Source organism: Uloborus diversus, chromosome 10 (assembly GCF_026930045.1).
Source record: "Uloborus diversus isolate 005 chromosome 10, Udiv.v.3.1, whole genome shotgun sequence".
Taxonomy (NCBI): domain Eukaryota; kingdom Metazoa; phylum Arthropoda; class Arachnida; order Araneae; family Uloboridae; genus Uloborus; species Uloborus diversus.
Window position 1 is genome coordinate 123,482,130 of NC_072740.1, and position 16,962 is coordinate 123,499,091.

General features: G+C 33.0%; 1 protein-coding gene across 1 annotated transcript in view; it reads right to left on the reverse strand.

Moving 5' to 3' along the window:
* The window catches only part of LOC129231208 (acid-sensing ion channel 2-like), a 39,507-nt gene that overhangs the window by 12,922 nt on the left and 9,623 nt on the right, over positions 1 to 16,962 (reverse strand). Inside the window, exons 2-5 of the mRNA XM_054865455.1 lie at positions 12,845 to 12,975; positions 11,368 to 11,533; positions 9,029 to 9,103; positions 8,160 to 8,259 (exon numbers count right to left, since the gene is read on the reverse strand). Coding sequence (XP_054721430.1) covers positions 8,160 to 8,259; positions 9,029 to 9,103; positions 11,368 to 11,533; positions 12,845 to 12,975 — 472 coding nt within the window. The remainder of the gene's footprint in view (positions 1 to 8,159; positions 8,260 to 9,028; positions 9,104 to 11,367; positions 11,534 to 12,844; positions 12,976 to 16,962) is intronic.

A 16,962-nucleotide genomic window follows, 5' to 3' on the forward strand; every position in this document is an offset into this window, starting at 1 on the left:
ATGTTCGTTGCATCCCATCTGTTCATCTTCAGGCTTCAAAGTTTCAGAATGATTTTCACCAGCCTTAGTCATTCTTAACTCTCATAGGATTAAGAGTCACAATACTAAAACAACTTCCTGCGAACTTAAAAAATAAATCAAACCAGGTTTTAACACTAGCGGGTGAAGAAAAATCCTAAGTACATAGAATAAAATTTCACGACGTGTACACTTCTCATTGGTTAAAGTGAATATTCATTGGTTTATAGTGGATGTTTGGAGAATCATTTTCAGAGTGATTCTGAGCTTTGAAAGACGTCGTGAAATTTTATTCTATGTACTTAGGATTTTTCTTCACCCGCTAGTGTTAAAACCTAGTTTGATTTATTTTTTAAGTTCGCAGGAAGTTGTTTTAGTATTGTGACTCTTAATCCTATGAGAGTTAAGAATGACTAAGGCTGGTGAAAATCATTCTGAAACTTTGAAGCCTGAAGATGAACAGATGGGATGCAACGAACATGAAAATGAACACTGAGGCTTCTCCACAGCCTGATGATGTGAGACACTTGGGTGATTGTATTTTCACTTTAGGTGCATACTTTTCGGAAACGTACATGCGTGCATATTAGAAGATATACGTGTGGGAAAGATGGTATTCTTCGACCAACTAAGGATGGTATTTCCTTAGAACCAGATGTGTGGAGATCACTTATTTCAAGCCTACGTAAAAATATAAATCAAAAATTAATCGAAGACCGTGATTTCGTTTTTGTTATAAAAAAAAAAGGAGAGTCGAGTGCGAATGGTAACATCTGTGTTAGTGTGCAAAGATTGTTCAAACTGAAACGAGAAGTGTTCCAGTTGATGCCTGATAGAATTCTACTTTTGGAAAGCCAGATTGACAAATTGTGCTACGCGTCCCCTTGTATCTCACGTAGTGTCAAAGACAAACTTATGACTTATACTCTAAAAGAGTACATCCTTTTGGAAATTGAGAAAAAATATCCCTGTGATTGTCGATGTGATAAAATCAGCACATATACATCACAAGAAGTTCGTAAACTGGCTGATTCTCTACGTAAGTGACTATTTGATGAGCTCATATGCAACATAAACTACCTTTCTAAAAAAGAATGTGTGGATTGTAAAAATGGATTCATTTTTTACATGAGAGAGAGTGCATGAATGTGAATCATTAACAAGGGGTCGAAAGTTCGACACTTTTTTCGAACAGGCTCTTTTTAATGTTAATTGGGAAAACTTGACTCGTGACTTCGTTACTTTGAATGTTGATAGTCCATGTTTAAAATGTCATGTGTCTGATTTATTTGATGCAATCGATGTTAAAAATACGCTTGAAAGTTTTGAAGAGTTTTACTTAAAGATGAAAGTTTTTTTAATTGTCTTTTACTGTATGTGTGAATAAATTGTGTTTATCATTTTAAAAGAGACTTGTGTTTTGATTGAGTTGTTGAATATGGTTGATGGATTATACTTTGAAATCACTCTTACATATATTTTTTATATGCACTTTATTGTAAGTAATCTTTATACTATCGGTGTTGTCTTCATCTTATTGTATGGTTTTGTAATTAAGACTGAGTGAAAATATAATTTTTTGTAATATTTCTATAGTTTAATACATGCGAAGGACTTCGACTAATGCTAAGTGGAAAGTCAAAATTAGAACCGTAAAGCTTAAACATGTCAATGGTTTGAAAACAATACACAGTTATATTCACATACACAAACTCGTACGTATCAATACACTTACATTAAAGAGAAATATTAAAGACTTATAAATTCTCATATGAGATAAGAACGCTCTTTCTTAACTTAGTTGGTCACATGATCGATAAAAGATCCTCACCTATTTGTGATTTGTCATGAAATAATATACATCGATAGATAATTACTAAGTGTGTAATAGTTTTTATTTTTCTTAAATTCAAAGTTAAAACCAATTTGTTAATTGTAGGATTATATTAAGTGCTAAAAATGTGATATTTTCGCTTATAATTTCGGTTAATGTGTAAAGTTTTATTACAAGTTCCCTCACACGAATGAACAATAACATGCTAGATGGATATTTGAAAGCTTGAGTGGATGATTTGTAAGTATCTTAAACATTATTATTATTATTTCTAATGCATGTGTGTTAATTAATACTTAGAGTGCAAAGAGTAAATGGTTAAGTGCTATTGGTTATTAATACTAAGAGTAAAGTGATATTGAGTTTTAAATTTAATTAAAGCATTTCGTTTAAAGATTCAGTTAAAAAAATTTTATTTTGTAAGTTTGAAAATTTTTGAAAAAAAAAAAGAAAATAGTTTTGCGAAAAAAAAAAAGATTGAAAAGAAAAAAAAATAATATGTTACAAAAATATTATTATTTTGATTTGAAAAAAATATTTTTGCGGAAAAATTTATTGTTGTAAGATTAAAAATTTATTTTTATATGATTGAAAAAAAATTGATTTTTTTTAATTAGTGGAAAAATATTACAAGTTTGAGAAATTATTTCTTAAAAACATTTTATATGATTAAAGAAAACAAAAATTTTTGATTCCATTTTCTAAGTAGAAAAATATTACAAGTTTGAAAAAATACTGTTTTGAATCAAAAATCTGTTTTTGAAAGAAATATTCTTACAAGCTGGAAATTTTTTTTTATAAGTTTGAAATGAAAAAGAAATTAATTCGAAACTACGAATTAAAATCTAAAATTTTGTTTGGAAAACCTGACATCAGACTATTGTCGATCTATGTGCTTGATATTTGAGAAACGTGAACTAATTTTAATTGGTCAGAAACAGTGACATCACTTACAAGACGTACTTGCTAAGGGGTGAATCATACTCGCACGTGGGGTTTGTTATCTGTTATCGGTAAAGGGTAGATAGAAATATTGATAAAGTCATTTCCTCAATTCGCACCGTTGTGTGTGGACCATCCGAAGTGCTGTAGGATTACGGTAGTTTTTTTCAACAGCCGAGTTGATTTGCGATTTTACGGCATGCCTTCTGCAAATCGACGATGGGCAAACAGCCGTATGCAGCGATTTCAAATAAAACATGCGTGTAGTTGTAATTTGTGAGATTGAGTTATAATTAACAATCCACTTATTACAATTTCATTCACTGTTTTTAAATAACTTCGCGATAGCTGGTACTTGAGAGATTTCACCCCAAAAAGGTTAGTCTTTTGTACTTAATTTTAGTCAGTATTTAGCTTTAACTTAATTTGTCAAATTTTAGATTAAGTTTCTTAATCTAACGTATAGCTGTCCATTTGAATGTATCGTTCGAAAAGGATAAAGACTAAAATAAATGATATCGATTTTGTTAAAGAAATTAGTTGTTAAAGTAAAATATTATTGGGAAAATGAAATAGTCAAAGTGATTCTAATTCATAAAGGTTGAAAATTTTGTTTTATTCTAACAAGAGTGCTTGTATGAAAAAAAAAAAATAATAATAAAGTAAACCACTATGCGATAAAATGACTAAGTTAAATACTAATCAAAAAATAATTAATAGAGTTGATTAAATAAAATGTGATAAATTAAATGAAACTCTTGAAAAGCATATAAAGTGATGAAATGTAACTTGAGTGCGAAATTTGCTTACTGGAAAAAAATTAAATAAGTTGATTTTTTTAAAATCGTGAAAATTTGATAATGATAAGTGTTAATTACTACTAAGAGTAAATTGATTGCAAGTTTTTAAATTAACTTAGTTGGATGAAAATTGTAGACTTGATAATGTTTCGAAAAATTTGTGTGTTCGATTCCTGTTACTAATTGTGAAAAATTTCTAAGTTTAAAAATAACGGGGAAAAAAAACGATAAAGTAAAAACAAGCAAGAAAATGATTAAGTTAAATACTAAGCGATAAAATGACTAAGTTTAATACTAATCAAAAAATAATTAAATAAAATGTGATAAATTCAATGAAACTCTTGAAACGTATATGCAGTGTTGGAATGTAACTTGAGTGCGAAATTTGCTTACTGGAAAAAAATTAAAAAAGTTGATTTTTTTAAAATCGTGAAAATTTGATAATGATAAGTGTTAATTACTACTAAGAGTAAATTGATTGCAAGTTTGACATGATTGCAAAAATTGAAGACATGATAACGTTTTGAAAAATTTGTGTGTTCGATTCCTGTTACTAATTGTGAAAAATTTCTAAGTTTAAAAATAACGGGGAAAAAAAACGATAAAGTAAAAACAAGCAAGAAAATGATTAAGTTAAATACTAAGCGATAAAATGACTAAGTTTAATACTAATCAAAAAATAATTAAATAAAATGTGATAAATTCAATGAAACTCTTGAAACGTATATGCAGTGTTGGAATGTAACTTGAGTGCGAAATTTGCTTACTGGAAAAAAATTATATAAGTTGATTTTTTTAAAATCGGGAAAATTTGATAATGATAAGTGTTAATTACTACTAAGAGTAAATTGATTGCAAGTTTTTAAATTAACTTAGTTGGATGAAAATTGTAGACTTGATAATGTTTCGAAAAATTTGTGTGTTCGATTCCTGTTACTAATTGTGAAAAATTTCTAAGTTTAAAAATAACGTGGGAAAAAAAAACGATAAAGTAAAAACAAGCAAGAAAATGATCAAACTCTAAAATATACTAAAAAAAAAATCGAAATCACGAAAAAATAATCTAAGTCTGAAATGCTTGAAATTAGTTAAAGACTAAAAAGTTAAGAAAATAGTTAAAGACTGAAAATAATTGAAAAACGCTAAAATAGTGAAAAAAAAAAAATTCAAAGTGCTAAATGACAGGAAAAAACGTTAAAGTTAAAAATGTGTGAAAGAATATTTAAGTTAATTGTTTCTTCGAAAATTTAACAAGTAAGAAAAAATATTTTGTTGTATGAAAGTCAAAAAAAAAAAAATTAGTTAAGAAAATTATTTCTTCGAAATTTTTACAAGTTAGAAAAAATATTTGTCAATTTGACAAAGAAAAAAGAAATTAGTTAAGAAAATTTAACAAGTTAGAAAAAATAAAAATGATAAAGTTTGAAATGCATGAAAAAGAAAATCAAAGTTTAAAATATATTTCAAGTCCACAAAGCATTGAACCAAATCTAAAATCTCGAATGGGTTGTATTTAAATAAATCTTTACTTAAGTGAAAACTTTGTTATTATGAAAAATAATAATAATGATGATAGTTTCAATTATGAGCTGAAATACAGTTAATGATATGCCATGATTAGTACTAAAGAGTGAATTAACTGATGGTTTTAAAATTAATTTAATTGTAATATTCGTTGTCATGGTACAGATTCACATTAAGACTGAAAGTGTAATGGGAAATATAGCATAGTGGTTAGCATACGTTTTTGCTAACTCAAAGTTTGGGTGTTCGATTCCCGACACTCTGTAAAATAAAAATAATTAAATTCGCGAAACTTTGGTTGTCTTGACAACCATTCGTCGAAATTATTCAAAGTCCGAAAAAAAAAAAAAGAATCACCGAAAGAATGATAAATATAACAGAGTTGGGATTTATTTTTACAAGTATAATAAATGCATGAAAATAATAAAATGACAGTGTAAACGATTAATAACGCGATTAAAACATAACTCATGAAAATGTATAAATCATATTGAATATTAAAGCTGATTGATCTAACTTGTGAAAAATCTTCAAAATTGATCTGCATTTGTATGCAAATTGCATTGGTAGATGAAAAGAAGTTGATGGGGTGTATTTAATGCACCGGGCTGGTTGGTGGGACCGTCAACTTAAAACATAAATTTATTTTGTAACAAAGTTCAGAAACGTAGGGAAAATCTTTCACGGTAAAAAAAAACCGACAAAGTCCAGTATGTTTGTAAAAAAAAAAAAAAAAAAAAACACTGGAAATAGCTCTGTACAACTTCATGAGGATGGCATGACAAAAAGTATCACACATTCTTATGACAACAATTGTGACGTTTTGTCATACCCTAAACAGGTTGCCACTCGAAAACCATCGTATAAGGTTACGGAAAAATATTCTAAGTCCAAAAACTTTTCACGGTAAAAACGACAAAGTCTAAAAATATCCCTGTAACCTTTCACGGTAAAAACGCGAGCAAAAACGAGGAAGAGCAAAAACTCGAGCGAAAATGTAGCCGAGCGAAAACGAGGAAGGGCGAAAACGTAGCCGAGTGAAAACGAGGAAGAGCGAAATCACGGGAAAAAAACCCTCGTCACCTTCTTCAAGATTCATGCGCAACCCCAAGGTCAGAGGGGGAGTGGGAGGCGCAATATTGCGCATTGCGCCTCCTGCCGCAGAACTGTCCTTTTCCCACTACTCAAAACCTTACCGTCCTGGTCACCACGGTCTCTAACTTTTAGATCGCAAATGCATTACAATTGATAATCTAATCAACGAATTCAATTGTAAAATTTTCTATATGCTTTATTTTTGCTTATTTTCAGGTAGCTAAAATGCAACTATATTATTTTAAATATATTTTTTTTTAATGATAATCAATAGTTATTTATGTTCTCCTGTGTCAACCCTTTACTTTTGTTTAATCAAGTTTTGATAGGTTTTCGATAAAATAAATGCAAGTGATACTTTTCAATAGGCAGCTGATCTACATTTGAAATTGCTGACGACTTTAGTATTTATTAATGTGAGGCAAACAATTAGTCTTTTTTTTTTTCAAGAAACTGATTGAACAAAATAATTAGGCAGTCATGGGACTGCCGACAGAAGTGAAAACTTATAACTACGAAATAAATTTGGTGTGTTTGTGCGCGCGTGTTGGTGTGTGCGTGGTGTGTGTTTAATTTTCATTTAAATTGATTGTAGTTTCAAAAATTAAAATTTTATAACATGTAAATTCAAAATATCAGCTACAATCCAGTTTTTACGTTTATCAGCAATATGAGCATCAATTATATATATTTTGGTATGGTTTATTTCAGTTCGTGTAGAAAGTAAATATTGTTGCAAATGTAGGAAATATTTGGAAATAAGTTCTTAGTTTGTGTTATTCAGCTTTCCCTATTGTGTTATTCAGTCGCATAAAAATAATGAACAATACACATACTGAATTTTCCATGTAATCAATTTACTGTATTACGCATCTTTAACCGACATGCCCTAAAAGAGCCGACCATGCCGTGAGATTGACCAGCCTGCCAGGAAATTGAGATTTTGAGGCATGCCAGATAATTCAAAGTTCATTTCGAAAAAAAAAAAAAAAAACTGAATCAAATAAAAAAAAAAAAATTCCATTTTTTTTTTCGAAAAACATCATGATTTATTTATGCCCTGATCATCATCATCATTATTATCATTATATTCCAATACTGATACTGTAGGTTTTTGGTAACTAAAATAGGAAATAAAAACTTTGATTCGAATCTATTTAAATATCTTGTACAAACTGCATCAATTGTAGTTTTATGTCTCGTTGTGCAAATCATTAGACATCGTTAAATTAAATTCTCTATTTAAAAATTCAATTAATGGTGGATTTTTATCACCTGCAAAGTTTATGTTGAAATTCCCATGCAAAATCATTGACAAATCATCAAAGCTTTTCCCACTTGTATTTTGAAGTAATGCAGAAGCGTCTTTAGAAAAAATAAATATTCGTTCAAAATCTCTTGTGTTGCATTTCAAAACTAAGCCGGAGAAATATAAACAGCAACCATTACAATTAGCTGTCCATTTGCAGAGTGGCAACAACAAACACATATGTCACCGATATCAGAAACGTTATTGTTTTTCCCCATCTCAAAAAATGCCCAAAGAGTCTAAAGACGTTTTCACTTCAAAAATATTGTATGAGCTAAACAATGTTTTCTTCTGGAGAAGAAATGCACTGACCCGGGATGAGGGTTGAACTCACGCTTACTCAGGAATCGGATTATAAGACTCACGTGCTGCTGACAGCACTACTGAAGTTCTCAGTTCCAACCGAAATCAACGTAGTGAAGGAGCTGAGAGAAGACGCGCATGCGCTGTATTCCAAATGTCGGTGAGGTGACTGTGACAGTGTCGCTAAATGGATGGTTTTCCCCCACCTCAAAAATGCTCCACGCGCCTAAAGAAGTTTTCATTTCGAAAGTTGAATCAAATGTAGAATGCTAGCAAAATATTAAATGTACAATAACCTACAGAAGTTATCAACTTCATATAATAAAATCAGTACCTTTCGTTGAAGCTGTTATTGTATCTTAGCTGCGCATAAGAAGACGTGGATTCGAATATGTATTCTGAACAAGGTGGTTGGCACATTTTTAATAATTCACCTAAAAATAAAATTAAATATGTTCAAAAACAAAAATATTTAATCCAGTAATTCATTAATAAGTTGAGATTCACCGTGATGTAGAAACATGTGTTAATAGTACACTATTTTTATCATTGCTCTTGATTTCACTGAAAGTTATGTCGTTGCCTTCTTTTTTTTTTTTTTTTTGAAAACTATGCGTCGGTTTTTTTCGAACAACTTTTAAGTGCTCCAAAAAGAAATTTTCATTCTGCCTAACTTGTCTTGGTCAGCTCTATCACCTTGCGTTGTACTGCCGTGGGCAGGTGAACGACAGTATCTACAGAAATGAGTGTTCGAGACATTTTAAGAAATGCGTTTTAGATTCAATACCGGGGAATGTAATAGGGAAATGTTGAAATTAGTCGTTTCTTCAAGTTTTTTTTTTCAGCGGAAACCAGATAAGCAAACTTGTACAATAAAGCAAACTTACTTGTACAATAAAACAAAAGATAGCAAAAATGCAAAAAAAAAAAGGTGCAGTTACTGCACTTTACCTCCCCACGGCAGTGTACTAGTATCAACTTTCAGACTGCTATTTTTTTTTCAGATTTAAATAAAAAGATCTGAAAACATGTTAAACTATACATATGTTGCTCCATGTTATGAAAATGAACCTTTTTACTAGTGCATTAAATTTTTCCAATGCAATCAACATTTTTTATTTTAGTTTCCAGTAACTTGAAAAGATCACTTTAAAATCAAATAAAAAGTGAAAGTACAAACATTTAGTCATAGAAATACCTTACCCAATAATTTCGATGTATGTGTTGCAACACAACCGATCATTTCTTTCGCGCCACATACTGGATGATCAGTTGCATCTATATAAAAATAACAAAATAAATAAATAATAAAAATAAGTTTAAAAAAGAATCAGCGTATGAATTAGTAAGAAATTGAAAGTATTACTTCACATCTGCTCATTCAAGTAAAATAAGTTGTGTTTTCGATGTTGGGACTAAGCTATCTTGTATGTTCAAGGACAAACACTTGTGAATGTTTGAAAAGCAAATTTGAGTTAAATATTCAAAAAACGAGTGAAATATGGTGTGGCTGTGTTAACTTGATGTGGTAATCTTGGACGAGCTCATTTATGTTTGGGTTGAAAGATGAGAAATTCTTTGATTCTCACAACGTCAATTATCACAAATCAGCTTTCCTCACCCCTATTTTTTGTCAAATGGAATCGCTTAAGCCTAAGTGGATTGGAAATCAACCTTACAGAGTCAGCCTATAATTTCTTTTAAAGAATCCTCCTATTATACATTTTTTTTTTTTTTTTTTGAAAATGCGAGTGGTCATGTGGTAATCTTAGTGAGTGGAGACTATCACAGTCAATTATATGGAGATGCCACATGATCCATATTTGAAGATGCATGAGATTAGAAAAGATTTGACAAAGCAACGAGGTTGTTTTATTTACTCGGCTATCATGATTATTTCTTCATTTCAGTAAGCAGTGGCATGGCGTTAGTTTTGCCACTTTGTGATTGGTTGAAAGTGTGTCACGTTATCCATGGCTTTATGTGGCGACTGGATCTTAGGTAAGGCCAGGTCATGTCACGTCGTTGGGATTTGATTCCTTTTTTAAACGTTTGAAACACAGAATTAACTTAGGGTTTATGTACTGAATAAGCTATGAATGATTATTCTTTAGGTCGTACTGGACGACTTCTGATACCGAAGATCATGAGAGGAATTCATTTAGCTTTTCACTCTCATTTAGTCCTTAAAAAAATAACTTTTTATATTTTCAAACAGCTTCTTTTATTTTTCAATATTCTTATTTAGAACATTTCTTACTCCACAGAATGTAATTTTTGCTGGATGTTTCGTGCATTAAGTTATTAATTGGTAAAATATACGATTTATTAGTGGCAGTTGTCTTAATTTTTGTTGAAAGCTTTATGCATATTAAGTTATTAATTTATAAAATACATGGTTTATTAGTGACAATTATTTTAATTTTTGGTGAATGCTTCCTGTATTAAATTATTAACTTGTAAAACATCCGATTAATCAGTAGTTATTTGTATGACATTTACAACGAATAAAAGAAATCTGAAAAGATAGACTTTATAAGCAAAATTACATGTTTTTTAAACAGGAGTAATCGACTCTAGAGCGTAGAAATTCGAAAAAAAAAGAGCGCTTCAAAATATAGAAAACAGTGTTTCATTTCACGGCAGCAATCCTTGATTGAAAAACCTTAAAATTGTGAGAAAAAAATCTTTTACAAAAGAAATTATTTATTTGAGCGTTAGGCATTTACGATGTGCTTCATTAGCCATAATTGTTGGATTTAGTTTAGTAGAGTTTAACTTTCACTAATACCTTGCAATAATGTTTTAATTGAGTAAAGTATAGAATATATGTTTCAAGAATTTATTTAAGAACCAGCCATCGGAATCGGAGTGTCTACATATTTTTGCGTCTAGTTTTCCCCAAGAATGGATTCGTAAATATTATATTGCATTTTCGTTACGTACGAGTGAACGTTCGTTAACGTTTCGTTACGTACAATTTTGAAGAGCTCTTTTTTTTTTTTTTTTTCGAATTTCTACGCTCTAGAGTCGATTACTCCTGTTTGAAAAAGATGTAATTTTGCTTATAAAGTTGAGTCTATCTTTTCAGATTTCTTTTATTTAGATAACATGTTTTCCTTCCAAAATTATAGTTCTGCAAATGTTGCAACAAGTCTTATAAACTGTTTGGACAACATTGCAATACATTTCAGCTGAATAAACTTCGATTGTTTTGCATGTTTTTTATTTCGAAGGGTGCTTTGAAAAATTCTGATCGTTTGTACTAGTCTCCAGAATATATATATTTTTCAACTAATAAGTCTTACTAATTTCAGAACACACTCTGTATGTAGATTCTTTTTTGTTTTAAAATAACAAGATCCAAACTTTTCAAAGCTAAAACATAATAAATGTTGATTCAAACATTTACAAAAGGATATCATACGTAAGAAACCATGCTCAAACGAAACTTGACTTCTGTTACATAAAAATCAAACCTAAAAGCAAGACAAACTTCTGTAATATCAAGATGAAACAAAAGACATATGAAATGACCTCACTGTTGCAGTCGTCGAGAATCCAAGAGCATTCACATATTTCGTTGATTTTGGAAGCAGCAATCTGAAAAACGCACTCTTGAATACTGTAATCTTCTCCCATACAGGCAACAGTGGGGCAATCCGTCACAAGTCCAAACCATTTTAAATACTTTGCACTGTAGTCTGTCTGTAAGAAAAGTCACCAAGATATGTATTCTTTCAGACCTATATACTTCAACAGTGGTTTATCAATCATCATATACATTATTTCTCAAAAGCCTTTTTGTGGGTACACCATGAATTCCTTAATACTTCATAAAACTTCACAGGTAAGGCATCGCTTTAAAAATTTTCCCACCACTATAGGTGAAATAAACATTTTGGCTGTTACTTGAAAAACATGCACGTAAAAAAACGTAGTATGTTAAAACTCATTTTTCAGGACGTCTTGACACTTGTACCGAAATCGCTTTCAAGTTCTTAAAGAAGAAAAGACTGTTAGACGCAGAAACCTATAAAAGGAAATTAAATTAAACTAAGAGCCGTATTTTTCTACTTCAGACTAATGCAACATTCACACTGCGTCCGCACTTCCGTCACCGACGTAAGCTTTTCTCCCTAAAACCTTCAGCCGGCGTTGCCATGACAGCAAGCCGTATTGTACGGGACCCGACAACGTGTCTAGAAGCCAGATATCTAACGGCTCTTGCAACATTCAATCAGCATCCGCACATCACGTTCGCCACGTCAAGCGGACACATTTACGTTTTCCGAACAGAGGGAAGCATTCATACATTCGAACGCGCGTAAAGCACATGTCGATACTCTCACCCAATAGCGACAGCGCGCTCATCTCGTGGAGACCAATGAAATGCGACTACCAACTCTACGGACGTCAGAGCCGTCAGATATCTGGCTTCTAGACACGTTGTCGGGTCCCGCACAATACGGCTTGCTGTCATGGCAACGCCGGCCGAAAACTGGTTTTAGGGAAAAAAGTATACGTCGGTGACGGATGTGCGGACGCAGTGTGAATGTTGCATCTGACGTCCGTAGAGTTGGGCGTCGCATTTCATTGGTTTCCACGAGATGAGCGCGCTCTCTCTATTGGGTGAGAGACTGACATGTGTCTTTTTCGCGTTCGCAAAGTATGAATGTTTCTCCCTTTTCGAAAAACGTTACTGTGTCCGCTTTTCGTGGCGAACGTGATGTGCAGACGCTGTTTGAATTACGCAAAAGAAGTTTAGTCATAAAAGTCTCTGAATGTATAACAAAACTTAACTGAAAGCAGTGTTTTTCTGATTCAGACTAAGGAGTTCAGACATTTGAAGTCTCTGAATGTAAACAGTATTTAATGTGCTAAGAGAACAATTCTTCCGATTCTGAAAAAAAAAAAAATGTATAGAACTGATCGGTTTACGTCTTCCTTTGAACTGGCGTGAAAAAAAATTTTTAAAGTGTTTTTAAAGAAAGTTTTCCAGTGCGAAGTCATACTCACTATTCTTAATGTCAAACGAAGACTCATGGCTACTCCTGGTGGAACTAGAAGACCATCTTTGGACAACACCATTCTTGGTGTAAAACGTGGATCGTGTATCAGCAGCAGATAGCCCTCTTCGGAATGGGCAGCTAAAAGACATAAATGTGAAAAACAATTTTCGAATTTGATACATAAACTAGAGGATATGGTAAAAAAAAATCTGACATACACAAAATGTAAATACTTTTCTCCTGAACTGCTTAGCATTTAGTGTGATGCCTATGATTACCATGCGTTGCTGCAAGGCATACAGTGGTCAATTGGGCAGTGATCCCAAGTCTTGGATGTTAGGGTACAAAGAAATAGTCCTGGAAAGTTTTTCTAATTCTATGGGTAATGTATCTTTCTAACTTTTCCCATAGCTAACAAAAGTGATACAACAGCTTCTCGAAACGCTGGGCCAAGTTTGAAAATGCCGGGTTACATTACCCAGAGAGTGCAATTTTGTCCTTATTTTGGGTTCATCTGTCTGAAATAGTCATAACAGAGCTAGAGGCAGATGTCATCTCACTGATGCTAAGATGACCTTCACAATGGTAGCTAAAATCAATTTAGCTCATTAGCAAGAGCCCGTAGCAACAGTACTGCCTTACTCAGCTTCAATGAGAGGACATTTGCCTCCAGCTCGGACCTAATGAGCCCAAAACAAGGTTGAAACCGCAGTCTCTGGATGTCGTAACCGGAATGTCAGTGTTTTACTGTTAATTGTGTTGTCTGGATGAAAAGCAATGTTCAACTGTAAAACAATTCTTGATTCCAAAAATATTGAGTTATTGTGCATGTTTCGAACAAAACATTGATAGAGAGCGCTGAAGTCAACTATAGCGCGTAAGAGAGACTATAAACTTTTAGTCACGTGTTTTCTAATGTCTGTGTAAGCATGCTGAGACCGCTTGGTCTTGATTTTATTCGAATCATGTAGCCTTAAATCTCTATTAAACTCGAAAGAAATTAAATTCGTGTAGTCATTCTTGTCGTTCATTTTGTGTGCCAAATACTTCCTTTCCAGGTCGGTACAGGATGTCTCAAACGGGAATAAATTCAGGTAAGCGCAAATCTTGATTCAATCTCATTTCAATCAGTTTCTTTGATCTGAATAATTCTTTAATTCGAACCTTACATAATCACAATACATAAGTGTGGTCCGTCGCAGTCCGGGGAGCTTTCGTGGGTAATTAAGCTAATTAAAAAGTAGAAATAAATCAAAAAATTGCGAAAATCTAATTATTTCGTTTTGATTTCGTTGTGCGTAGCAGATTGATCTGGTTTTCCCCCCTCATGACCCCTGGCGCCATGTGTTATGTTTCATAGTCTGGCTAGGATTCTTTGCGTTGTTTATGTTTTTTTCATGCATGAGTAGTGGCGAAACTTAAAATTCTTTTTCCGTGCGGAATATTATTTTTTCTTTCATTTGGTGTTGAAAAGTTAGATATTGCAATAGTAAGAAGATTCTTGGCATTAATATGCCGAAATCAAAGGAGCAAAATCAGAGTGAAGTGGTGTCTAAATTCACATTTCTGTCGAAATAATGTATTAGATACTGTGATAAAGTCGGAACTTTAATTTCGGAAAATGAAAACATTGCATTTCTAACGGGCATAAAAACAAAATTGGATAATTTAGCAGGGGGTTTGGAATCAGCTTTTTTTTAAATTGAAGATAATGAGGAGTTTTATGATAAATACATCCAAACGTCAGATAAAGTGCTTGAAGCATTAGCTAAAATCGAAATCTTTGTATCACAGAACTCGGGATCAGAAGGTAAGAAATGATCCGGAGACAAAAACTCTTAAACTCCCGAAAATGACTTTGATGAATTTTTATGGAGATACAGAGGATTGGATTAGTTTTAGAGAAATATTTAAATCGGCTATTCTTGACAACAGTCAGTTAACAGACTTAGAAAAATTACAATATCTCCAGACAGCTGTTCGTGGAAGTGCAGCCAAATTAATTCGTGAATTTTCCCTCCAAGGAGATAACTTAAAATACTGTTGGGATATTTTATGTCAGAGATTTGAAAACAAACGTATTTTAGCCTTAGCTCAAATAAATAACTTGTTTTCGTCTAAAATAACAAAGGTTGATAATTCGAAAGGTCTACTGGAGTTGTTAGATAGATGCAATGAAGCAGTCAGAAATCTAAAAACATTAGGTTTGGAGTCTAACGCTCTAAGTGACTGGGGGTAAACTAAGTGGGTAATTCAAATCGATTCCGTAAGCCTGTTGTAAATAGTACAATTGTAGAGAAAGGAAATATCTGTGTTGTGTGCAAACAAAATCATAAGTTGTTCAAATGTCCAAAATTCAATAATATGCCCCTTGATGATAGATGGGGTGTCGTGCAAACTTACAAGTTGTGCGAAAATTGTTTGAGGGATAATCACAGTCAATCGGAGTGCAAACTTTCATACACATGTAAATGTTGCGCTTTGCGCCATCATACTTTGTTGCATAGGTATACTGTGGCTCCATAGCCTGTCCATTCGGCATCAGCAGTGTCTAATAATGCGGGGCAAAACTCAATGTGTGTACTTTTGTCAACAGCATTAGTTAATGTGAAGGGTAGTTCGGGAGAGGTAATTCAGTGTAAATTATTGATTGATAATGCATCGCAAAATCTGTTAATCACTCGAAAATGTGCGGAACGCTTACAATTAAATTTTGAAAACACATCTCATCAGTTGATAAGGAATTATGGCCTTATGGCTGAAACTTCTCTTCATTCGACTACCTTTGAATTCTCCGCACACTTTTCTAAAATATTTCTGAAAATTAATGCTTTCGTAGTAAATCAAATAACCTCACCTCTTCCGAATTTCCGTTTGAGAAAACATTCTTGGCCTCACCTGGAAGGGATTCAGTTGGCTGATCCCACATTCTACGACACAGAGATTGACATTTTGTTAGGGGCTGAGCTAGCCACACGTCTTATCATTGGCCCTCCTCTTCGATGCCAGCACGGAACACCAGATGCCTTGCCAACAGAAATAGGATATATGCTGGCAGGCAAAGTCGGACATTGCCACAGTGATCGGAAATCTGTGTCCCACCTTACTACTGTGTCATTAAATGAGACTTTACAAAAATTCTGGACCGTGGAGTCTGTGCCCATCCAAGAAACTCAAACTGAAGATGATGAACTCGCGGAAACATTGTTTAAAAGATCTGTTAAAAGAGATGAAAATGAAAGATATATTGCAAAGCTCCCAATAAAAGTAAATTCGAATCTGGGAGAAAGCAAAACCGAAGCGCATCAAAGGTTTCATCTCCTAGAAAAGAAACTCGATAGAAATCCCGCGTTGAAGGAACAATATGTCACATTCATGAAGGAGTATGAGAAACTTAATCATATGAGTGTCGTAAAATCTGAAGATGTCCATAAGGTCCCACACTATTATTTGCCTCACCATGGTGTGGTTAATGAAAATAGCACCACCACGAAATCACGCGTAGTGTTCGATGCCTCAGCTAGAACCTCTAATCTCAAAATTCTCTAAATGACATTCTTCTTTCTGGACCTAAACTACAGACTCACATTATTTTGCAATTTGATAACATTTCGTTCCTATCCCGTTGCTTTTGTGGCTGGCATCGCCAAAATGTATCGTCAGATTCGTATTGTTGAGGAAGATCAAGATTATCAAAGAATAGTGTGGAGGAATAATCAAGATGAACCTCTAAAAATATTTCGTCTTAACACAGTGACATACGGTACGTCAGCAGCGCCATTCTTAGCTCTACGTACCCTCCATCAACTATGTGACGACGAAAAGGAAAATTGTCCAATTGCGTCAGAATTCTCGCGTACTTATTTTTATGTCGACGACTTATTGTGCGATGCTGCATCTGTTGGAGAAGCAAGATTCATAATAATAAATTAATGATAAAATTCATGGAAAGTGGGGGTTTCCCTCTGCGCAAATGGTCATGCAATTACCCGGAGGTAATAGAGAATCTTCCTGATCACATGAGAGCTTCTACCGATACCCATTCCTTTCAAAATGACGTAAATCAGAAAGTCTTGGGTCTTGAATGGAACGGAACTAAAGACAGTCTTCGGGTTCGGGCAGTCC